The sequence below is a fragment of the Leptidea sinapis genome, chromosome 44 (assembly GCF_905404315.1).
Source record: "Leptidea sinapis chromosome 44, ilLepSina1.1, whole genome shotgun sequence".
Taxonomy (NCBI): Eukaryota; Metazoa; Arthropoda; class Insecta; order Lepidoptera; family Pieridae; genus Leptidea; species Leptidea sinapis.
The window spans coordinates 1,800,214-1,827,194 of NC_066308.1; the positions used below are offsets into that span (position 1 = coordinate 1,800,214).

Here is a 26,981-nt window from a genome sequence, read left to right on the forward strand (position 1 = left end):
CACATTAAATCTTGAACTCATGTGTTAGGGATACTGAAAATGAAATAGGATTCTTTTTATCCCAAAGGCTTCGAGGAAAGATAATAATTTCCAAGCGAAGCGTACAACGAATATGGGATTACATGTGAAATCCAAGATGGCCTCCGTGGAAACTTATGAATATCGTTTCCGTGGAAACAATATTTATAAGTTTCTCGGGGTAGTACATAACGAATTATTTGGTTCTTTCTGAAATCCAAGATGGCTGCCGCGCAAAAATGTCATTGCAACGATATGGATATCGTTTCCAACGTTCTCGGGGTTGCAGAGAAATAAAATAGGGATCATTTTTAAAATCCAAGATGGCCGCCGCACAAAATTTGGACTTCAACAAAAAATGTGGACATCTACAAAACATAATCTACCATCATACATATAGTAGTTATACTTGTTTTGATGCACGTGCTATGAAAAGACAAGAGGCACACGTGTGGGATGTGGTGAGCCAACCAGGCCCATGGACATGCGCAACAATAGAGGTCAAGATATGCGTTGTCACATCATGCTTAGGGACACCATGGTGGCGCAACCAGTCGGGCCACCGTGGTGTCCTACTTACGTCCTATTATAAGAATTAATCACAGAAATTGGTATTATTCTTATATATTTAATACACGATTGGGGGTCCATCATTTGTTCCGAAATCTTATGTAAATCTTATTATGCAAATCAATAATTTAGTTAATAAACACCATAAGAAGATTTTTAACTCATGCAATGTTAAACTTTAACTATGCGAATATATTTTGTTTTACCTTTCTACGAATCTTCACTGCTAATTGAATCATAGCTTGATCTCTATTTTAATATTCTTACTGGCATTAATGACTTCGTCATGGTCATTAAGTTATAGTGCTTAACGTTGATGAACAAACTATTCTGTAGAAACTCAGTTTCGAGATATCTGGTATAATATGAAGATTATATTTATGGCAAGTGTTGGGTTGAAAATTTTTATTTGCGGTGAGTGCTAGCTTCAATTTTCTTTTTTATGCACTCGCACTTTGGTAATCATAGATAATAATATTTTTACTCTAATGTCTTTTTCTACAGACGGGACTGCTAGCGGCAATTTTTCGAATACTCGCACCTCTAGGTATTAAGGTTTTGATCCATTTATTATTATTATTTCCTGTCCTCGCTTTATTCTCTAATGTGTACTACGTTTTCTAATACATCAATACAAATTTAGCCTACGTCGTCTTTAATTGGTGTCGCAGTAAGATCGTTGCATGCTGTTTCTGCCTCCCTAGCCGTAACTTGAAGACAGTTGTTTTCTTGGCCATCTGGATTAACTCTTAGATTCTTAGCCGGTTCTCAGATGTTGATGGGGTTTCAATTTGAGGTCCTTTCGTTCATATGTTGTTGAATAAAATTGTCTATTTCTGCTTGGTATAGGACTTTGAACTGAATAGCTATCGCTGTTGAAGCTAAGAAGGGGTGGTACTACTTCAGCAGCTCCTGCTTAATAACGACAAGTTCTGATTGAAGGACTTCAGCTCAGCTGCTACAAAAACTTCTTCTAAAAATACATCGGGATATATTATGGCGAATTGATTCTGATTCCTACAGTAAAGATGAGATAAAAACAATCCAGATAAAAAGGTAAAAGTGATATTGGTAAACTGACCTTAAAATCACGATCTAAAACGCTATAGTCATAACATATTACAAGCATAACAAGAATCACTAAGTTGTTTGGTTACCCTAAAATTTGTCCACTCCAAATATCAGATAGAAGCGAGCGAAAACTTCTAACTTCTTTTTCTCTCTTGCGCGTGGACCGAATTTAGTGTGCTTTCGGGAGCGGACATTACCGGCACACAGCTAGCATGTGGCACAATTAAAAACGTCAGTTCATGAATGGTTGTTGAGTTATTGGGATGATCACCATTGCCAACTGACTCCCATTACCTATATCTCCCATACTCCTTATATCTTGTTGGCAATCTGCTCGTTGTGGCATTTTTACCCACATTGTAAATGATCTTTTAGCCAGGTACGTAATGGCGCAGTACTTTGAAGATCCCACGAAGATGTTTGAGCCCATGGAGTTCGACGCGGTCCACAGAGGGTCGTTTAACATCACTCAATGCATCCAGGATGTCCTCAACTGCTATGCGATTGTGAAGTAAGTTTTCAATTTATTCACGTCTTGAGAACACCGGAAGTCAAGTGGTTCGACTGTGCCATTTTTTGTGGTCAGTGGTATGTAAGGTCTTTTCTGTCTTAATATAGTATTCAAAATAAGTATTATGGAATCTGAAACACTTAATTTATCCACATTTGTTTTTTGTAACATCAAAGCCCCTCCTAGACGACAAATATAATTAATTAATATAGTTCATGTCATACATTATTAATACATCTAGATAGAGTCTCTTACTGTGAGACGCGACAAGGTACGTCTTACACTCGCGATTTGTTTGACACTTTGTGCTAGTGTGCGTGAATATCTTAAAATAGAGGTTAGTTCTAAATTCAATTTTTTCCACGTTTTCACAGCTGATATAAGGTTCACACATTATCATCTGTCAGGTCGTCTATATGCTACTTTATTCCAAATATCTGGACGACCGTGCCTTGCTCGAATTTTTAAGAATGTACAAAACTTGAACCAAAAAAATAACTAAAAGGATATCTGGATTCCAACCGAGGTCTTCTACTTTCCGAATCATCCAATGTCCCATCTGAGCTATTAATATATATACTTGTATATAGAGGCGAAATTTACCTTTGTATTCTTTCCTATTTTGAATAAAATATATGAATGTTGTATGTTTCACTCATCCCCACTATCAATAAATTCCTTTTTAATAGCTGACGGTATCTATTTAAGATAAAAGTGATATCAAATTATTCGCACTCAATTTCAACAGAGCGATTTTTTGTAAAAAACTTTGCGAAATAGGTTTACTACGCGGTAATTGATTCTTGTTTCCTGTCGACAGGCCCGATGAGATATGTTCGGAGTACTCGCACACACATGCGTCCATCTGCTCGGCCATGCGACATTGGTGTGACGACCATCATGGGTACCAAGAAGGTACGTACCTGCCAAGCTCCTTCAAGATGCTGTCTTATACTTTACCGAAGTACGAAAATGGGTACGGGAAGGATGTATACTTCTTTAGCGACGTTGAGGACTTTTCTTGGGATCGGTATAAAATGTTACTCGCGTCAGGACACGTAACCTGATCGAAAATTCGTAAGACAGTGGTGGAAATTATGGATGAAAGTTGATTTTTCAGAGAGATAAACTTTTTAATTTATTTAAAAAAATAATTGAAATAGTTCTGAAGTGTTAATTTTTTTTATGTAATATAAATTGTAATGTTTGTGTACGATAGCGCAATAAATTTCAAAATATTCAAAAATGCACAACGTTATTGTTCAAGTTTTCACTTCTGACGGCGCTTCCGGAGTGAACCCCGTATTTTTTTTAATTGAATTTGGACCTAGGTACGAAGTATAGATCCATATAGAACGTCACGGGAAGAAAGCGGCAATATATTTGTATCAGGTACACGCATTCAGTCAGATGTCTTAGGTACTATGCGGTTTATGAGACACAGCTTGATTTGTGACAGACAGACGGACACCTGAGTCTTAGTAATAGGTTCCGGTGGTAATCCGGTGATGGAACTCTAAAATTCACCTTCAGAACCTTTCACCTTCAATTTAATTAAATAACTTTAAGATAATTACAATTTTTTATTAGAATTATCTTTATTGGATAAAACATTTTTGAATTAAAATGTCAAGACTCATTTGCCCAGTAATAAGAACAGCTACAGTGCCATTCAGACCAAACCATAATAATGCTTACACATTTTTGCTTCACGGCAGAAAAAGGTGCCGTTGTGGTACCCATAATCTACAATTACAAATTTGGAATTATTTTCAATGTAACTTGAAGAAAACTTCAAATAATTCTACATTGAAGTGCTTACGTAATAACTTATCAAAAATATGAACTCATTTCATTTCGAGCATAATAAACAAATCTTGAATTGAAAATGGTGCAGTGTGTAGGGTGCCTTTAGAATAGACATTTACACACACACACAGCAGTAAATATCGTGTTTCAAAGCACAATTCAAAGAGTATTAACGCAGACAGGTCGATCTTTTCAACCTAACATATTTAAAAAAACACAAGATAGTATTACAATAGTATTATAAGTAACACGAATGTTACAAAAACAAATTTGAAACACTCGCGGAAATCAGAGTAAATACTAACATAACATAGTTTCATAATAAGATTAGAATTAAAAAAATCTTTATTGGGTAATACATAACTACAGTAAATACAAATTTAGAAGTATTTTCAATGTCAGCTAAAGCAAATGCACATACAAAATAACTTTGTCTTCATGGCAAAATGAGAACACAAATTGCTTCACAGCTGCAATGAATCGTAGGCATTTTACTATTATCTGATATTATGTCACATCTACGTTTTTCATCTGTTTAAGGTCAAAGAGAGTTCAAAAAAACAGCTGATTAGGGTTGAGGGAATCATAGTTTTTGCGAAAACTTAGCACTTTAAATATTGTATTAAAATATAATGCTAATTCATTTCTGACTTCACATAGTTATTAGAGATGACCTAAGGAATGTCTGGTTCAAAGCATAGTATACCCATTTAGTTTCACCTTGTATAATTCAAATTCAAATATTTTTATTCAAAATAGGATTCAAAGTCTTATTGAACGTCAAAAACTACCATTCATTCAAAATAGTCTGCCTCAGACTTGAGAAGAACGGGCGCAAGAAACTCAGCGGGTTTTTTTTTAAATAAACAATGTAGATAATATCGTACAATAATCATTTATAATTAAAGAGCCTGAGGGTGTCCGCTTCATTCCTAGTCCGTGGCATCATTAAGTAAATCGTTTATGTTATAACAACCTTTCCCACATAAACGTTTCTTAACAATTCTTTTAATTTCGTAAACACATTTTTTTGTACATTTTCTGATATCATATTGTAAAAGTAAATACATCCGCTAATAAAAGACTTACTAAATCGAATTAACCGAGTATTAGGCGTAACAAGTTTATGTTTGTTCCTCGTGTTAACATTATGATTTTCAAAGTTTCTAACAAATTGCTTAATTTTAATATTGAAGCGTCGCCATTTTGAAAGTAAGAAGTTTGACATGCCCTTCTGTATCTTCTTCTATCATACCAATTTTCTTGCCGAAACTGTTCATTAACATATTTTTCATGTGAACAGACTACGTGAATGGATTGTTCCATATTTACGAAAGCTTTTGTCGGCCGTATCACGACTTGGGCACCCGACGAAAGTATGGGAACCGGCTTACTTCTGGCAACAAAAGGTAGGTGCCTATCTACCTAAGTACCTATACCTAAGGAACAGGTTCAAACCATTCCAAAGCACTGATAAAGGAATTCAATGCAAATGCGGCAGGGCATGACGAGGAGCCATAAGTATGAGTGGCGAACACAATAGTTCAATTCTGGACGCGGTGATGACTCATTAGGCCTAGCCGAATAGCCACCCTCTCCAAATAATAATTAATATACCTACGGCTACCTATTAATCTGTCTATGGAAAAGGATAAACGAGCGTACTGATCATCTGATTTTAAATGGTCATCGCCGCCTACACTCTCTTGCAACACTAAATTGATTTTCCATTCTTCTTTATCCATTTGACCACGCACAACGTAGAGCAGCTCGAATTGTCAGGAACCCAGAGCTCTGTGAACGTATGGATCATTTGACGTTGCGTAGAGACGTCGCTTCATTGTGTGTCTTCTACCACATATATCACGGGGACTGTTCCGTAGAGTTGTTTGTCCTGTTTCCTGTATCCTCCACAGTATGATTTTCAGAACTTTCTTTTACGTATTACAAAGCTGTGAAATGAGCTTTCTTGTGCGGTGTTTCCGGGACGATACGACATGGGTACCTCCAAAAATTGCTCCTGTATTTCATCTGGTATCTCTCAAGTGAATGTGGGCGGCACTTAACACCAGGTGATCCGTACGCACGTTTATCCTCTTTTTCCATAAAAAAACACCAAAGGAATAACGGGCGCGTTGCTGGCGTTTGTATATGTGCATGTTTCTTATGGACTTCAAAATGACACGTTTTAGTGACATTTTCAGGCTACCTTCAAAATGAAGAACAGATTTTTTATGGCCGGCGTGAGAAGAATCGCGGCCTGTTTTTTTTATTTGCAAAGACGGGAGGCTTCTTCCCAGTCTGTGGTATCATTAATAAAATCGTTTATGCTATAGCAACCTTTCCCACACAAACGTTTTGTACATTTTCTACATTTTCTGGGATATGTATATATATAGGTATATTGAAGAAACATATACATCGCCCAATAAAAGACTTACTAATGCGACTCATAGAGCATACTCCCAATGAAAAAGGGCGGCAACGCATCTCACCACTTATCATGTGAAGCTCTTGAATCTATTAAATTTTCTTGTTGCGAACTAAACGTAACTAAATAATATTGATGCGCCCAGCCGATAACGATGCAGTGCCGCTCAGGATTCTTATATAGCCCAAAATTTCTGAGTGGCACTACAACTGCGCTCGTCACCTTGAGACAAATATTAAATCTCATTTGCACAGTAATTTCTCTAGCTACAGCGCCCTTCTCACCGAAACATAAGAATGCTCATACATTCCTGCTTTTAGGCGCCGTTATGGTACCCATCATCTAGCCGGCATCCTGTGCAAAGAAGCCACTTTTAACCAGGGAAATATAAATATATAAACGTATGGAGTCTAATGAAATAAACAATTTTTGAAATACTGTTTTATTTTCACAGCACGAATGATGAGCAGTTACTACGAAGAGCTGACAACGTCACGGAACCACCAAACGAGATTATCTAAAGCACTAATTGTCCTGTTCTTTATTATAAATAAATAATACCCAGCAAGGTACTTGAGCGGTGTCATTGCACGTACAGGAGTCAAAACTAATGGACATGCAGCAATTGAAGCCATGAAGTGGAGATGAGCGATTCTTGTGCATTGTTATAACTACTTGTTCATTGGGCTGAGAATATGCTCCGCTTGGCATTATTCATGTATATTTGTGTGTATATGTGTAGTATATAGTAACTGTATATAATAAATAAATAAATAATATTATACCTATACCCACTATACATAATATTATATAGGTACGTTCACGTAAGTTAATAACTTTATAGAAATAATAAATCGACTTCAAAAAATAGCATTTTATTACCCATTTGTTGCGATATTAGTATTAATATATGAAATTGCAACGCATATAACTAATGGTTAATGTTTAGATACAATTATTTTTCCCCTTTTTTAAAAGACCTTATGAGTTAAAAAAGAAAATTCCGCCTAAACGTGTCTAAAAATCAAAATGGTTTATATTATATGTACAGAACTTAGATAATTCTTACGTCCAGATAGACTATGACAGCTGTGAAAACGTCGAAAAAATAGACTTTAGAACTAACCTCTATTTTGAGCAATTCACGTACACTAATACAAAGTGTCAAACAAATAACGCTAACGCGAGTGTAGACGTAGCTTGTCACGCTAAACTAATATTCATGACCTGTTTTTATCGGTTGTCTAACAGCAAGAAACTCTATCTAGACGTATAAATAATTTAAGGTACAGAATTATATCGGGTAACATTTGCACCGCTGTAACCCTAAACTTCCGTCAGAAAAAAATCAATTGAAACAATTTGTTAACCGTTATAATTTAATGGCTTTTAAATGGTGTTAAAAAAATCTTGTTTCAAATTGTACAGTATTTTTTTTTAATCTTTCAGACACTCTAGTATAATAAATAAAAGTTATTAAAAATTTCTGTTAGCGACATTCGTCCACTTTTTTTTGGTTTCTTCGACCAGTATTAGGACTGGCAAAGGCCTCAAGCCCATACAGCCATATTCGTTAAAATTCAATAACAACGTTATATTGACATGCACTAACCTGTTTTTTTATTGTTTGTTAAACAATTTCAATATTAAATAGTTTAACTTAGATTGGTTTAAGTTATCACTTCTGTTGGGCGTCCCGAGCATACACATTTATTTTTTTGTCAAAACCAAATAATATTAATACTTAACTGTGGCCTATGGTTCAAGCCCGAAGAAGTAAAATAATAAGACAGATAACAGTTGGAAATGCAATATTTATTACTTTAAAAGCATATTGTTTACACACAGCTCGGATACACCTGACGTAGCTGCCATCTACATACTCCTCTATTATACATACTCTGTGTCCATTTCACCACCTGTCTGTCATTAATGACATTTTAATAAAAGTGACAGACACGTCAGTCTGCCAATAGTGGTGCAAATCACCGTTTGCAATAATTGTTTACACGATATAGGTACGATCATTTATCGGACCCCAAACATTTCAATATGGTCGATACAATTTCACGGATAAAGTACGAACGGATCCGATAAAAGTGCCCAAAAGCGTAAACAATTATAGTTCGTATAAAAGTTCTAGACCAGCAATATTGCCTTAATGACTATAAAATTATTATGATAATAATTTAAAACCTACAACTATCCGATGTTTTGCTTTTTAATAAGCATTGAACTGTGAATCCGAACGAGGCACAAAGATATGTCTAAAAGATTCATAGATATTACATAATATGACGACATATTAGGCCTTGTAATGAGTTTAGTATGCAGTTTATATATGTTACATAAAAGTGTGCTTGATATTTGGTCCGTTATCTGAATAAGAAGAACATATTATGCGCCTCATCCAGATTTCACCGTTCTCATCGAAAATGAAAATATAATTTATAAAATCGTCATACCTAAGTAACATGCTGTGAAATAAAAACTGCCGATAAATAAAAAATAATAAATTTTACATTGCGATATTTTGCATCGGAACGATATCGTAACGAGATCGCTCCGCGTCAGCTAAATGGTAACAGTTACACATATTGCAGCCCTACTTATACTTACAGATAATATATAGCTACCGCAGTATACAACGCAAAAGCTCCAGATGTTATTATTAAAAACGTTCACAACGCACACGTAAATCGTAATTAAAATGATATCCGGGGAATAAAATAAAATTAAAAACAACGACGCCATTAGGCGACAACTCGCACACACACATACACAACATAGGAACATAAACTCACACAGACATAGCTCACAAAGTTCGTCGACGAGTATCGCTTGCGACGAATTCAGTGGGCGTAAGTGGTGGCGAAACACCTGCGAAAGTTCGGCGCGAAATCGGTACTTTAGACCTAGCTTTCAATTTTAAAATCTGGCCACATTTAGAGCACTTGGGGCTTACCAAATACTTTTAATATAAACCTACGCGTTTCACCGGAATAATTCGCCTTGGCCTGGTTAAATACGAAAATCACCAATTTTCGTAGATATTTCGCCGCACTTAAAGCTCTCACAGACACATTATACAGTGTAGATACATTCTCAGGTTTCACACCAATCCCTCAAAGCCGCCTCCACACGAACCTAAACGCTAAAGTAAAAATATATCCTCCTTTAGGACTTGCCTTATCCACACACACTATATGAACAACACAAATTATAAAAAAAAATAGATGTAACGTTTATATTTAAAAATATTTCAGTTTATAACAATAATGGGAAAAAGATTATTTTAAATACTGTTCTCCGTTAGCATTGAAATAGTATTACGTACTTTCGTTATCAAAATGGTATAATTTCCATTATTTTAATCAGATCAAAAATACTACGGCAAAAAATAACATGGCGAGCAGTCATTCCAAGACAGTTAACATAAAGGGCTTTGTGGCATAAAATGGCATATTAAAACATAATTATTTAAGATGTGATATTATTATGCATAACCCTATATTCTTTCTGACAACCCTAAGTGTAATGTAATTAAGTCATAAGTAGTATATGCGACAAGGCAAGCTGCACAACAATATATAACATATTATCGTCTATATAATATTTGGTTCTCACTAACGTCACCACATACCGGATCCAAGGCGCACATATAAATAGCCATCAGACATCCAACGAACATCACCGAATCAATTAAAAAAAAAAAATTGAAAAAATAAACAACGCATCTTAAAAACGTTGTAGTGTCTTGATATCTAGTCTGAATTAAATATGTGTTAACAATCATGGTTACTGTTATGACATTGACAGTGACAGTAACATTGACCGTGTGACGTTGAGTGCTTTAAATCGAATGCACTGTTCTGCGGGAGCGTCAGTTCCAATCGGTCATTGGTCGGGAGCGGACGTCCCCGTGCAGTGCTAATTACTGCTAATTACTGAATACAGTGTCTACAAATATTTATATGAAAAGCTATAATATTTGGAACAAATATTTTCCTTGCAAATTTACCGCTAAAGAGTTTGACATAACACGTAAAGCAGTTTGAATAATAATTCTGTCATATTGTGAGAACAAAAGTCGGCAATGTCCATTTTCAGTTCTTAGAACCCTGATGCATACATCACTCATACAGTCACCCACGCTACATTATAATATCAATATATTACTATCATTTTCACTTACATCTACGATATAAATTATATAGAACCTCGCCACTTATAGCCTAGTGTAGTCATTATGATAAAATTATGCATAACGAATTGCTGAAATAAAATTTCAATCAATCACAACTGATTTTTGTGACTGACAACATGTGGGAGTAAAAAAGGGTTTACAACAAATTAAAATGTCCATTACTTCAGAAGCCACAACATAACATAACTTTTTTAACATTCAGAACGATATTTGAAAGAATCATTAATAAGATTTTAAACGTTATAATATTTATACAAAGCTAGATAGCGAGGAACATAAGCATTAACACGAATTGTTAATATATAATATTATGATGGATATATTTCATAAAAATACAAAATTATATAAAAAAAAACGCAATTGAGTACATACACAAAATAAAAACATAATATTATATATACAAAATAAATGTGAAGAATATTTCCAAAGCTCAACCTGTAGTAGCGTCGTCCTAAAAATGAATATTTTTTGTTGCTTCATAAGTTTTCATTCTCGTTACAACGAGCTAATTTCTATCAAAAAGTCACAAGTGACTGAATATTCTGTTAATATGTCTGATCTGCCTGATGACCCGAATGACTTTCTTAACATTATTATTAATATAATAATATATTAATAATCGCCAAGCTATTTTGTTAAGTTTTAACATCACCGTGCTGTAAGGTAAAGTAGAATCATTTGCATATTTGTAATGATTTCTTATTTTTTTTTGGATTTAATGTACTTATTGTACTAATGTCCCTCGCAATCAAGTCGGTACGTACAATTACAACGTTTATCTAATAATTTAATTTAGGGACGCTGTTTGTAAAACTCAGTGACAGTAATAGCACATTAAAGGAGATGATCCATAGACTATCAAGCATATGCAGCCTTTGTGCCACTAGGGTAATTAAATCAAGCATATGCAGGTATTTGTACCACTAGGGTAATTAAATCAAGCATATGCAGGTCTTTGTACCACTAGGTTAATTAAATCAAGCATATGTAGGTCTTTGTACCACTAGGTTAATTAAATCAAGCATATGCAGGTCTTTGTACCACTAGGTTAATTAAATCAAGCATATGTAGGTCTTTGTACCACTAGGGTAATTAAATCAAGCATATGTAGGACAATATACCACTAGGGTATTTAAATCAAGCATATGCAGGTCTTTGTACCAATAGAGTAATTAAATCTAGCATATGTAGGGCTTTATACCACTAGGGTAATTAAATCAAGCATATGTAGGTCTTTGTACCACTAGGGTAATAAAATCAAGCATATGCAGGACTTTATATCACTAGGGTAATTATATCAAGCATATGCAGGACTTTATACCACTAGGGTAATTAAAGCAAGGATATGCAAGTCTTTGTACCACTAGGGTAATTAAATCAAGCATATGCAGGTATTCATACCACTAGGGTAATTAAATCAGGCATATCCAGGTCTGTGTACCATTAGGATAATTAAATTCTAATTATTCACAACTATAAGCGAACCTTTAAGTCAGTGGTATTGTTGTTTTTTTTGTCATAGTGTTTAATTCATTATACCTGACAAGTGAGCAGTGGCGAATTAACCACATAGCAAGAGTAGCAATTGCATATTTGTACCCCACTTATCTCTAACTGAGCGTAATTTTTTTAGTGAAACATATTAAGATGTTGGTATATTGAATTTACTTGACGTCACAAAAATGTGAAACATTACAACATTTCCTATAAAGACAATCGTCAGACTCTCGGAAACAGACTATTTCCAATATATATTAAGGGCTCTTTCAAAGAATTTGCTACGGGCCCCGCGCTTGCTTGATCCAGCATTGCAAGTGACTGAGTAATGCTAAGGATAATAATAACTTAGTAACTTGTCAAAATGATATCACTCGTCTACTCTAAGGTTAAAAGGACTCTATCTTGTAAAAAATCAAAATCTGTCATTACATTCTTATTTTTCGTTAAATTATTATTTTATTGAGTAAAATTTATCTTTATTACGGTATTGGATGCATTAGACGTTACCCGTATACTTTATCTACTGCTTTCAAGTCAGTTTGGCCGAGTGGTCTATGCTCGACGGAGAGTAGATTCGAACCCCACTTCTGAAAATATTTTTTTTACATTATATGTTTATTTTATGAATATGTAAAGCATAATAATCTATAAATCTGTTTTTTGTCTATGCTGATATGAATATGTAATTTTGTGAAAAAAGTTTTCATTTGCATTGTGGTTTCATAAAACCACACAATTGCTTTTTATTTAACGGTATAAGGTACACAGACCTGGACAGAAATGGACCATCTCATTTTCAACTAACGCTAACAGAAAACTAGGCAAAATTTCGCGTGTTTTGTATTTACTAAGCGTATTCAGAAAAAATTTAGATATTAAGTGGCTTCTAGTATATGCGGAGTGTATCTAGAAAAGTCTGGCCCGTCGTTTGAGTTCGTTGCGGCGCCACTGTGGCAGGCGATAGAACTCGCTGCGAGCTACTTGGAGGATGGCTTCGAACTCTGCGTCCGATAGATGTCGCTGTAATAAAAACACAACATTATAATATTTACATTGTTCCAGTCAATAGTAGAGAGACTTGCCATGTTTCATAAGATTTATTCTTATGAAACATGGCAAGTGAGAACAAATTTTAGATAATTTATGCGTCTTACACTCGCGATTTGTATTAGTGTGCGTGCATTGCTCAATATAGAGGATAAGTGTGAACTACATTTTTTTTAATGTTTTCGCATTCTATTAAGAGGCATATATGATCTAAGGAATAGGAAAATAAATATTTAATGACGGTATTTTAGGATTCCATTTCACATGGTCTTAGTTCATTTTTTGTGCCTCTATTTCTCCTGCCGTTGTTAAAGCTGTTTTTGTGCAATCTTTAATCTTACACTTATTATTTGCAAGACGTATTTACCCCTCCAATGGCTCAATGACGTGGAGAAAGTAGGAGAATGTTATTTTCTTTTTCTTTTTTTTATGACAATAAGGGACGAGACGAGCGGGACGTTCAGCATGTGGTAATTGAGACGTCTTGCCTGTTACAATGCAGTGCCGCTCAGGATTCTTGAAAAACCCATAAATTCTGAGAAAATTCCGGCGCCCTTCAGACCGAAACACATGAATGCTTACACATTAGTGGTTCACGGCAGAAATAGGTGCCGGTGTGTTATCCATAATCTGGTAGTACCTCGAGGTTGAGGCGGTCGACGTCGGGCGGCAGGCGGTAGTTCGTAATGAGCAGCAGGTGGTAGGGGTACAACTTGGCGGGCTCGTGCACCAAGTGCGACGTTGCCATGTTGGGCAGCGAGCGACGCACCGCGCGCCCGCCGCCGCCCGCCCCCGCGCGCACACCGGCAACGCCGCGCACCAGCACGCCGCCTTCCGACGTCTGCGCACACGCAATCAATAAGAACAGGGTCACACAAGCTATGCCTTCCAGCCTATAATGGATATGTTTCATCAGTTTTACGCTCATATATTAATTCTTTTCTCAAACGATTTTCATAAAACTTGGTATACAGGTAGTTTCGGGGGAGAGAAATCGATCTAGCTAGGTTTCAATTTAAAAAAATATAGTTTTATCCGTGTTTTAATGAGCTACAATTACATTAATAATTATTTTAATGATAAAATATTTTATTTGCAGCTAAAAAATGTGTAATTAACAAAAGTAAACTTACCAAAACAAAATATATTACAGCTTAAAATTAAAATAAAACTTAAACATAATAAAAATAAAAGAAGCTCAAACATCAGCTGCAAATAGGCACAAGCTCGGCATATGCTGACACACATCATGTATGTCCAGCGCCGATCTTCCGCTTGAGCCATTCTGTGACCTTGAAGCTGTCCCAATACGAATGTACGCTATGATTTTTATAATTTTAAATTTTGTTGTGAATTATACGTTTTCATTTGCAACTTTCTCGGTGTAAACAGTATCAAACCGATGGTCGCTTGCTCTGTGGTCTTCAAGCGTCCTCAAGCGTCAACCAACCCACTGTCAACTGTCAAAATAATTACAGGACTTCTAGAGCCACATTATATCAACAAACAATTATCGTCAACTAATATGTTATTCATTTTATATTGTGCATTAGGCTTACAATTTTGAACTAAAAATACCTACGACATTATTTTGCAGTATAATACAATCAAAACCAAAATGATAATAAAAATACTAGCACCATACAAAGAATAAGTACCTACTAGATAAATATATTATTAAAATGAACTATGATTAGAGAACGAAAATAGATAATTAGTTCGGTTGCCAATCGAATCACTTATTAATTTAAGAGGGAAGATCCTATAGTACTAAAGAGACAAGAGCAATCTGAATCTAACCTATATTACACTCATGTCTTGAGCCAAGTTCTCTTGTGCTCTTTGCTCCTGTAAAAGAAATTGTCCTCATTTCGTTTTAAATAAGGATAGACTTTTTAAATTTCTAATAAGCGGTGGGATGTTATTCCAACATTTGGATGCCGAGTAACGAAAGCTCCCTCTAAATAACGCCGATCGATGCTTCTCAATAACCACCTGAACAAAACACTGCCGTGACCCACACGACCTAAGACTAGCCGTTCTAGATAGTTTGTCATAAAGGTATTTTGGCTTCTCGAACTTCAATACACCAAAAAGGATACAAGCTAAGTGAAGTTTTCGCCGATGTTTCATTTTTAACATTTAATGCTTATTCAAGAAAGGGATGACATGGTCTCTATGTTTTATATTGAAACAAAAACGGGCACATGCATTCTGGACTCTCTGAATCAATTTTTTAGTTACAGAAACTAAACGTGGGCCAAAGACAACATCTGTATAATTCAGCTTTGAGAGAACTAGACTTTCAACAAGACGGATACGCATCTCTTTTGACAGATAAGGTCTCATCCTATATAATACTTTCAGCCTGTAAAAAGAGTTACTGACTAGGCTAGTGATGTGATCATGGAATCTCAGTTTGCTGTCGAGAAGAAGACCAAGATTACGTGCTACATATGTACGTTCAATGGGTTCACCCATCAAGATAATGTCATGTGAAGACTTTAAACTGCTCAGCTGTTGGTTGGTGCCACAAAATATGTATTTTGATTTCACCGGATTAAGACATAGACTGTTTTTCTGGGCCCACAACATAATACTATTACTATTAAGGTCACCATTAAGCAACTGGACCGCATTATCTATTTCACTTGGCTTACAAGATATATATATTTGGGTGTCATCAGCATAAAAGTGGTATTTGCAATGTCTGATATGGCTTTTGATGTCTGCTGTGTATAAAATAAATAATATGGGGCCCAAAATAGAACTCCTTGCGGTACTCCTTCAACAACCGGTAAAGTGTCAGATGTCAAGGAGGAAGAACTGTTTTGGGACAGCTGTACACATTGGTGACACTCACATAGGTAGCTATTGAACCATTTTAATGCAGCAAAATCAAATCCATAATAATTTAATTTTGATAGCATTATATCTATATTTATTGTTTCAAATGCCCTAGAAAAATCCAAAAGAACAAGAAGAGTACAATGAGCACTGTCTTGCAAACTAAGTATGTTGTCAGTGACATCAAGCAATGCGGTCACTGTACTCCGGCATTTCCTAAAACCTGATTTACATTAGAATACAAAGATAAATTTTGACAATATATACAAGACTATAATAGCTCAGTGGGATCCGGAAAGTTGAAGACCCCGGTTAGAATCCAGATGTCCTATTAGATTTTTTTTGTTCAAGTTTTGTACATTCTTAAAAATCCGACCAAAACTCGGTCCTATATTATCCTATATATCCATTGGACTACTAATAAGGGGTAATGGTTCAATATGTTTAGCGAGTTTTTGTTGCCCAAAAAAATGCTTACGTGCAATAGAAGTGTAGGTCCGACGCATTCTTGCAAAATGAGGCAATTTAAAAAACATAATCTACAAAATCAACCACGTATGTACATTTTCGAGGCTTGCAAATTTGTGCGGTATCCACAGATATCTATTCACGTCAGCTATTGAGGTGAATAAGAGTAAAAAGACAGCCGCATATACTGGTTTTGAAACATTATCCTAAAACAAAACTTTTTCTTAGATATTTCTAACATGTGTATAAATCCATAACATGTGTATAAAATATACAATAAATTGCCTGAGGATTCGAAAATACTGTCAAATATTTTTTTTATACCAAGACTCTTTAAATGGCTGCTTCAAAATAATTTAAATAATATTAATGAATATTTTAAGTTTTAAGTCTTTACATGTTTTTAATTTAAGCTGGATAGAGGGCACATTGTAATGTTTAAGATCTCGACAAATCTCGGGAAGTTAATTAATTGAGATGAGACGACTTCATATTTGCTTATAATTTATTTACACTCTTTTACACAAATTGAAAACTAGTTATAGTCTGTACTATGGGTACAAAGGCTACGATATATTTAAGTAAGTATATAAAATATACTTTCTGAAACATACATAAATACATATAAACATCCATAACTCTGAAACAAACATCCTTGCATAAATGTATGCACCTACCGGGATTTTGAACCCGGGACCACTTAGCACAGTATTAACATTAATTGCCTTTCACATCAAATGCCCAAGTCGAAGGAAGATAAAAACTGGTAAACTACAAGCGAAATCAAGCGTAAATGACTCTGGTGGCTTGGGCATGGGGAAGGGCGCTGGTGTGGGACGCGACTTGCGTCGACACTCTGGCTCCTTCTCATGTCCAAATTACGTCAGTTGATGCTGGGGCTGCTGCTTCGACTAGCGTCGCAAATATGTCGGACTCAGTGAATCTTACATCTTTTTGCCGTTTGGTGTCGAGATACTTGGCCCGTGGGCCCAGAGGCACAGAGAATTTCGACCCTCATTATACAACTGTAGCATAAAATACTATAAGACATAAAGAATATTACTACTTACCATAGCACTCCTATCAACATCTGTGATGGACCCGGCAGATACTACGGAAATAAATATAACACATTAGTACAATATACTATAATCAATTTTACTACCAAATATTATGAATGACGTAAACTAAAATATTGTAGTAGATAATAATAAAAAATATATAGCTGATTTTGTGCTTTATGGAAATGCAAACATGATTGAAAATAGCTCATACAAAACGTGTAAAAATTGAAAATAGCTTATACAAAACATGTTATTTTTGAAAAAATATCTAAAACCGCACCGCTTATCATTATTTCTCAGTCACACTTTATTGCTATCTCTATTCTCAGTACTGCGTGCAAATTAAAACGGTACTAATGACACTGCGTCCACGCGTGACAGTTCCATACAATGACCAGCATTGTATGGAACTTGGGCTCACTTACAAATAATTTTGTCTCGATAAATATTAGCGTAAAAAAGTAATTAAAAAATAACTAAAAACACGTTTCAGTTGAAAAGATAATGGTTGAAATTTAAAATGAACATCAATTCCTGCCCTATCGACGGTAGATGAAAAAATTATATGAATTAACAAAAATCTTATTTTGCAAAATGAAAAATGGAATAATTCTATGAAATGAATGTATTGTTATCGGAATAATTCTATCAAATGAATGTATTGTTATCGGTTCTCGATAAATCTACGAAGTTTGAACTAAATCTGGCCATTTAAAGTGGGCCTAAATCGCGCCCAAATGCGCCCATCCCAACAACACTGCATCCCCGAAATAACTGCGGCTGGATAGATTACTACATATCTTTACGAAGGTTTCCGAACACCTCAAATCACATCTGTAGTCAATCAAATTTGATCCATCCATTCTTTACATATTTCATCAGCTCTGTTAAAAACGAACGCACGGGTCACCTGATGTTAAGTAATCACCGCTGCCCACATTTTGTTGCAACACCAGAGGAATCACGCCTTTAAGGAAGATGTACGCGCTTTTTCTGAAGGCATCCATGTCATATCGTCCCGGAAACACCGCACAAGGAAGTTCATTCCACAGTTTTGTAGTACGTGGAAGAGAGTTCCTTGAAAACCGCACTGTGGAGGACCGAAACACGTCCAGATGGTGGGTATGATATCCTTATTTGTGGCGTATCGAGCGAAAGTGGATTTCGGCGGCAGGAATCAGGCGAAACAGCTCTTGGGAACACTCCCCGTGATAAATGCGGCAGAAGACACACAATGAAGCGACGTCTCTACGTGATCCAGCCGTTCACAGAGATTGAGCGGGTTAAGCAATTGGGGCGGGCGCAGACTGTTACTAGAGTCTGGATTTTATCATAATATGAAAATATTTCTGACTTCCATTTATTTCTTAATTAAAATGAATACAACGGTAAAATAAATGCATGTGTGATATACCTACGTAAGAAAAAATATAATATAGTAAAAATTCGTAAGCATGAATTATTGATGCAAGTAAGCCTGCGCCGCACTTTATATACTACATGAGTGTGTGTTTTGGAGTGACGTCACAATACAGCAATGGAACAATACTACACTAGAGCGCCCGAATCGACGCACACACACATACACACGATTTACACGGCCGCTAAGCAATCCTTTTTTTTATTTAAGGACAATTAAAAGGTTACAATTAATCGTTACAAAACTAAACAAAATGTGGAACATATTATTGTTAAATTGTAGACCCACCTAGAGATTGCCACCGCTTGTAAAAGTGAAGCAGAAAAAACGAAAAAGCTGGGGGACAAGATATTATAAGCTCCAGCAAGCTTTGGCAAGCAAGGTTCTAAGTGCCACTAACAGATAACATACAAGGGAAGACAAAACTATTGCGTCTCACGCCGTACGCAGTGGAGACTGTTCGCTGTCCGAGTTAATGGTACATTATGCGCACGATAATAGGAAAATTATTTAAATCAAAGGCTTAAGTATAAATTTCGAGGCGACCGCTGACGCTACTGTTCCATTACTGTACTGTCCTGATGTAATGTAAAGTATACTGTGATCAGTGGCTCGTGATTATAAATTATGATCACCGGCTCATATCACCATGGCAGCAACTCCCAACAACTTAATTTTCTATTGCTGTTTTTGATTGCAATTTTAGTAGTATTTCTTCGCTATTGAAACCGAATATGATAATATATTCGAAAAGGTTTAATATGCGTACAAATTACGCACTGCAAACCATTGAGTATAGGCGTGGTGTAGACGGGGTCGCGCGTACGCGCCGCGGGTCACGAACCGCTTGCTGTCGGCTTTTGACAGCGCATCAAAGGAGCTTCTGTCGCTCACTCGCGTGCACTTGGGACTGTTGTAGTTTTGGTGAAATGGCTCGCGCAACCAATCCGTGACAATGGACAATTATAATAATATAATATTGACACACTCTTACACAAATAATCTTACCCTAAGCTACACGTAACATTCATAGTCATCATATAAATGATTGCACGGGACCTCTAGCTCAGTAGGCAGGGTTACTAACCACTGGGCTATAGGGTCGTCAATAAATTACAATGAAATTGACTGTTTTGATAGTATCAACGAGTACGTAAAAGGTATTGCAGGCTAGTATAGGAGTTTCCATGTGCCAGACATTTTAAAGTTATTGCTTATGTGGTTTACAAGAAAGAACTGGTCTGTCTAGCCACCGCCGGCTGCTCAAGGCATTTATTGGCTCGCGCGGCAAATGAACGTCAACTCGGGGGGAACATGGACACGCGCATGGCATTTGTACCATTAGATTTTTTTATTATTATTTTTATTATTAAGCGTATTTTAGTTGCGAGTTTTTTTTCTTAACAGTTAACACTTATTCCCTTCTTTTCCGTAATTTCTATGCATCCTTTTGACACAATCACCGTATGCAGTGAAATACATGATGACTGATATGTGTGTTTTGTGAGTGTGTAAGGTATTTATATAATCATTGAGCCCAAAGTTGATACGGATGGTGTGCGAGGGAAGTGCCGAAACAAAGCTAGTCAACATGATATGCTGCTGGATAGCGAGGCGCACGCTACTTACTGCACAGGTCCGTCCGCACTGTGCGTGCAAACAAACACATCACAACATGTCTTTAGATACTTCATAAAAGTAAATATTATACAACTTGTGAAAGAAATAAGTTTAATTTATTCACTGGGGGCAAAGGCTTGCTGTTTAAACAGCTTCAGAAAAGGAAAATTCAAAATATATTTATCGTATATTTACAGTGATACATATATACGTAATAAAATGTTAATCATTTTTAAGTATCATTAAAGCGCAGTCTAGATGCTCACTTTATATTTATAATGAGGGTAGTTAAACATTTCTTTTAAATTAAAACAATTTGTTTGAAAATCGGTTGTGTATGTTGTATTTCGTTAGTGTAGGTACGTAAATGTTGAGGGAATTGTTTTAAAACTCTTACTAGCTGGTTAATTCCGAAAGAGTCGAAATGAGACGACAGTACCAACCGAAAACACACCATAATATCGTGCGGTGTTGTTTAAGAAATTATCTGGTATATCACTGGATTGAGCCGAATGAATGGGGGAGCAGAGCAGCGTCCCCCTCCAACCCGCCTCGTGTGCGATCAGATCGATTCTTTCTATTGCAAATCGGTACTTATATCTAAGTGTATCACGTATACACGAAATCAGTTAAAAAGAAAATGGAAACTGCTACTGTCATAATATGATTTCATACATTCTAATCTTAAGGTAGGTAAAGTGCATTACTCACTATCTGATTTGCCGCTGCTGAAGTCAGTGCTGTGCGTCTTATCACCGAGACCGCTCAGTGTGAAGTCACCCTATAATATAAAATTTGATTTATTTTCTTATGATTTATGATTTTTTGCTTATAATTTTATTACTATACGAACCAACGGACTGGCGTAGAGTGGAGTCTTAAGGAGTGTGACCTACACCGTTTTAAACCATGACTGTGCTATGAACGGTAAAACCAAGGGCATAAGCCCTTGTATTATTGTGGGCATTTATATGCCCACAATAATATACCGTACTTATTCAATCAATGTGCAAAAGACAGTGTTGGATACAAGTGACCGCTAAAATTATGTTTTCCAACTACCCTCATCTTGTCGAAGTGACAGCTGCCAATGCCCATCGGCTTGTGCGTTATCCTTCATCGTTCTTAATCTCCTTTTAAAGTTCATGACGAACTTTCCACTGGGCTGTGAGTGCCGTGCATCGAGCTGGCAGTTAAGGTGGGATCCGAAGCAGGAATTTGGTCACACATTTATGTTTGGCCTGATTTTGCACATTGAGGTAGGGCTCAAAGAGAACTCACGTTATTTCTTTAATTATAGTTAAATGAAATACAGTTCACTTAAAACATATTTATATCGAAAGACCAGTTGCTTAACACAACAGCACTCGAGTATAACCAAGGAACCTTGTGATATTATCGTGGGCCTGACGTCAGCGACCATTCGTCTGTTTAAAAACGAACTTTTGCTTGGTGCAGCCTTGTGATGTGTAGTAGTAGTCCTTATGACATCACTAAGATCAGCCAATCAAAATGCGGGGATTGAACTTGAACAACCATCTTCTGTCACTGTCTTCACAACTGTTTATAAAAGAGACAAAATCGCGAATTACGTGCTAACCTTCTAGATGGCACACGGACGTTAGTGACTTATTTCCTCTCAGTTGTCCTAGTTCACCCAATGTTTTCGCTTGAGGCGACCGCGTCAAGAAGAGTGAATGAATATTTTTGTTGAGAAAGTTATTTCCTGTACTTTTATTATTTTTGATAGTTGCTGTTACGGTTTAGAACGGTCATCATACACTGTTATAATCCATACGCTCTATTCTCGCAAACAATTTTTGAGGCTCCGTACATGGCACATAACGGCGTCGGTCGGCATAGTCGGATATGTTCATAGCGCGGTCATGGTACAGAAGTTTTTCTATAATAATAGCGATCACATTAGTTAGCCTTTGAATACGAAACCGTAAAAAGGATTGCTCGATTTAGTTTCAATTAAGAATACTCAAAATTGTATGGTGTGAATAACTCTTTACTTTTTAATAATTTCATGGTTTAAATTATCCCTTTTTAAACCAAATTTTGTGAGCCGTCCTGAGTGTGAATTCCGCAATAATTAGTGTTCAATCAATTTGAAACGTGTTTCGCCCTTATACGAGGCATCCTTACGAGATGTTGACTCGCCAAATTCAGGCTCGTGCCATAATACGAATCTTAGCCGAATTTACACTCCAGAAGGCTAACAACATATAGATAATTATGGATCTTAAGGATAGTGTGTTGATAGATTCTTTACTCACCGCTGTACTGGAAGAGAACGTATGCGATCGCGCAGCCAATCCGTAGCCGGGCCGCGGCGCCGATCGCAACGAAGACACCACTGCACAATAAATCTCGCCTACTCACTCACACTGCATTTACCCACAATCTAACCATCTCACTCGCACACATTCAATCAAATTGGCGCGTGTCCACTCAGTGTTACGCAAGGAGGTATGCGAACGCAACCGAACAGATACTTTTTTTAAACTCTATTCAAGTATTTTCTGTTAGCAAAGGGTATAACCGTTTTATAGATGCAATCTACTTTCGACCAACTATTTGGCCACAACAATTGCAGGCCTACAATATATTCTATAAACAGCTACAGAAAAGGAAAATATAATTATAGTATTTACAGCGATTCTCATCGTTAAATATATACGCAATAAAATCTTAAAATTCGTGTCTATATCGACATTTTTATATAATATTTATTCTGCGGGTTTATGTAATGTTTAACTAAACATTTCTTTAGAATTAAATAAAATATTAACATTAGGTTCCCTGAAAAGAACAATAGTTCCCGTATTCTTTTTGTGGTGAATTATTACTAAAATAATTTAATTCCAGTCCATATTAAGTCGAATCATAGCATACGTAAAGTTCGGTAGACACGTGTAGTGGACACGCACCATAACTGCCTCCTCACTACATATACAAAGGTCTCCTCTTACGTAATTGTACTCACTGTGCGTGCGTTGTGATGTTGAACAGAGTCGTCACCTAGGTGTGTACGTATGACATGACATGTAGAGTGTACAGTGTGTATATACTCACGTTGCAGGGAGAGAGAGAGACAGGCGCGCCCGCAGGCAGCGTGCTCGCTCGCGTGGCCGAGCCGCCGCGAACGCCGAACATAGCTACACGAACACACACAATGCTAACTACTGCACACATACTTATATAGCGTCACGTGACAATGCAATACAGACATCCCAGCCAAAACAGATTATGGCCCGGTTTCCACCAAAGTGGAGAGCACAGGAGACGAGAGGCGATTAGCCGCGAAGCGGTCAGGTTATTTCCACCGAAGCGGAGAGGAGATGTGACCTCTGCATAGCGGAGATGTGAGCTGTGAGAGCTCGAAATCAGTCAACTGACAAGGAAATGAAATTTTGAAAAATAAAAACCGACTTCAACAAGTTATTACTTACTATATTATGTATACAAGAGTTAATGTAATTCTATAAGAATATAATTGGAACCTCCTCCTTTTTTTGAGTTAAAATACTTCGCTTAACTACTAAAGTCAGTTAAAAATGTGGAAGGAACGCCATTTGCATTCAAGATCAGTCAATCGAATAAATGACGCTTTCGGGTGTGCGAGACGCCAGAGGGGAGTGCGGGGAATAGGACGCGCGTCATCTCACATCTCCGCTCTGCCGCGCCGCTTGCTCGCTCGTGGCACAAAATCAAAGAAAAATGAGACCTCTCTCCTCTCCGCTTGATCCATTTCCACCGAAGCTACGCGGAGAGATATGGAAATAACGAAATCTAATTGGTTATCAAAACGCATCTCCTCTCTCTCCGCTTTGGTGGATACCGGGCCTATATCTTAATAAACGGTAATAATTCAAAGTACGAGCAAAATGGCGCTTATTAAGCTGCAACATCTGCCCATAAGGGCTATCCACATACAAAGAAAAAAGACGAAGAAAAGCCAGCTAAAGTAAATCTTACACACATTCTTATTTGTTTCTTTCGTAAACTTTTTTCCGCCGTTTTTCGTTTTATATGGACCCAGCATAATGACTTGAAGTTGCCATTTAAACAGATCACTGAAAATTGTCAACGTTGTTGTTGACCACATCAGTGTATGGTTTTGAACATTAGCTCGTTGGCCGAGCTACAAATATGTGACAGAAACCGTTTCCATTCTAAAATTGTGTACATTTTGTGTATAAAAATTACTTGAAGTTTAAGAGAAAAAGAGAGCAAAATTTAACTGGCAGAACATTGATATCGATAATCGATGTTTTGGTGGAGGCATAGGGTATTAATCAATAGCTGATTAGACAAGACTTAAGATATTAAATGTGCCTGTGATTACCGGCAACCACAGTTTTCTTCAAACTAAAATACAACAGTGAGAAACGACAAATATATGAAAATTTTAATTCGAGACGATGTTATAAAGCCGGTTCCATCTTTTACAATTAGTGACGTCGAAAGAATACAAACGACGAACCTTTCCAAGAGAGAATTTATGTACGGTTTACCGAAGACGAGTAGAAAAAACTTTTCACAAATTTTGTTCGGTGATGTTCTTTGTATGTGGACAAGCCATAAATTGTGGCGATTACGAATCGAAACATACTAATTAAAAGTGATATATAATAATAATACTTATGTATACATTCTAATATTATTTATATTATAATAGAAAGTAATACTAAATAATATGTAACGCTACCATGTGTTTACAGAAACGCAATAAAACATGTGTTCTAAAACTAGTAATCGTAGAGCAGCTTCCTATAGTTACAATAAGGTATCTAATAGGAGCTGTTACAACAATTGCACGTAGTTCCTGAAAAACGTTCCAAGCCACAAACATCACATTTTAAGGCATTCGTGTTTAAAGTTTATTAAATATTAGTGTATTCCATAAATGTGGGTTGTTGTAGGGCTGCCATTTTTTGTCAGTCTGTTAATATGAATCACATGACCAGTTTTGTGTTCTTAAGTCAATTACGACATGACTGTGGTGAACGTTTTTCTGGAATTACGTCCAATTATGATTTTATGTGCAGATTTTTTTTTGTATAATAATTGTTGTCTTTAGGTTGTGGCAATAGTAAAAATAAAAAGATCATATAAAAATATGCTGTTTACATATTTTTTAAATATTTACATGTTTTATGAATAACAAACACACAATACATATTGTTAAAATCAATCTAATAAAAACTTTTAATACCCTTTAGCATTTCAGCTTTTCTTTATTCTATGCGATTTCAATTCTCGATATAACACGGGTATTAGACCATATAACGCGGGGATTTCCCACATACATATTTGTACTGTGAAATTTATAATGATTTGTACAGTTCATAAGTAGCTCTGCGTTCCTTTGCACGTGTGTTAATTGTGTTATTACAAAATTAAATTATTTTATTAAATTTGTAAATAAATTCGTAAAACTAGGGAAACGATTGGAAATACTTGTTACGAATTGTGATTAATTAATATTTATATTACGAATTACGAGGTCGTAAATCGTAAAAGCGCGTTATACGGGAACGGAGAACCACTCAACCGCGTTATAGGGCAGACTATCTGTACTCAATTCCTCTCATTTCACTATATTATGTGCGATCAATTAGGCCAATATGACAGTTCAGCTAACAGCTGTGATTATCACATGTCAATCAGTGTATCTTTATGGTGTTGTTTGATCTCTCACACTTGATTGCAAATATGCAATCATTTTTATAGTCTTCAGCCCCGATGTTTAAGTACTTTTTCAATCATATTTTTTTTACTGTAATTACCTTCGTATTCAAGTTTCTAGTGACGACATTACCTTCAGTTGAGACTATATTATTTTCAGTATTGGGTATGTGTTCGTTCAGTTGTTTGTTTTTGTATTTATCATACAAAACATACAAGTTACGGTTTTTTTTTTTCTTTTGCCAAAGGCATTAGTCGATTTAAACAAATCTAACGGCACTAAAATCGTATTTGAGCTGTAAATGTTCTGATCTGATTAGGTAATTAATATTATGTTTTCGTGAAATACAAAGAAACGGTATTACGGTCGTGATTTTATTATGCGAGTATAATGGTAGCGCTGACATAAATAAAACTTTTGCAACTTAAGTTATAATTGATTTGGTAATGTTAAATAAATCATGTTGGATGTCAATGGCTCACGAGCTTGAGGATAAGTGATCATTGCTCTCATGCAATCAATGCTCTTAAAATTTATAACCTAGGTCCTAAAGAATCATTAAGAGAAAAATTTAAAGAAATAAACATTTTGACTGTTGCTTCTCAATACATTTTCGATAATGTTTTGTATGTTCATAAGCACATTGAGGAATTTTCTAGAAACTGTGACATTCATAATGTTAACACGAGGAACAAACATA

At 36.0% G+C, this 26,981-nt stretch overlaps 1 protein-coding gene and 1 long non-coding RNA gene across 8 annotated transcripts in view; one reads left to right on the forward strand and one right to left on the reverse strand.

Annotated features, from left to right (window-relative positions):
• The first annotated feature begins 924 nt into the window (after window positions 1–924).
• Window positions 925–7,219, forward strand: LOC126977189 (uncharacterized). Of its 3 annotated transcripts, none has more exons than XR_007732162.1 (5): window positions 925–1,002; window positions 2,035–2,170; window positions 2,991–3,085; window positions 5,283–5,388; window positions 6,865–7,219. It is a non-coding gene; the product is annotated as an uncharacterized LOC126977189 (long non-coding RNA). The 3 variants fall into 3 exon arrangements; XR_007732163.1 differs by lacking the exon at window positions 925–1,002 and adding an exon at window positions 1,079–1,135; XR_007732161.1 differs by lacking the exon at window positions 925–1,002 and adding an exon at window positions 1,374–1,644.
• Window positions 7,220–8,204: 985 nt separating this feature from the next.
• Window positions 8,205–26,981, reverse strand: part of LOC126977166 (actin-binding LIM protein 2) — a 166,838-nt gene continuing 148,061 nt past the window's right edge. For 3 of the 5 annotated variants that reach the window (XM_050825864.1, XM_050825861.1, XM_050825859.1), the window contains exons 14-18: window positions 23,665–23,747; window positions 21,295–21,364; window positions 17,550–17,590; window positions 13,805–14,005; window positions 8,205–13,137 (exon numbers count right to left, since the gene is read on the reverse strand). In XM_050825864.1, the coding sequence (XP_050681821.1) occupies window positions 13,024–13,137; window positions 13,805–14,005; window positions 17,550–17,590; window positions 21,295–21,364; window positions 23,665–23,747 (509 nt within the window). In that variant the 3' untranslated portion in view covers window positions 8,205–13,023. Of the gene's footprint in view, window positions 13,138–13,804; window positions 14,006–17,549; window positions 17,591–21,294; window positions 21,365–22,865; window positions 22,946–23,664; window positions 23,748–26,981 lie in introns of all 5 variants that reach the window. The other 2 variants (XM_050825862.1, XM_050825860.1) reach the window with 1 other exon arrangement.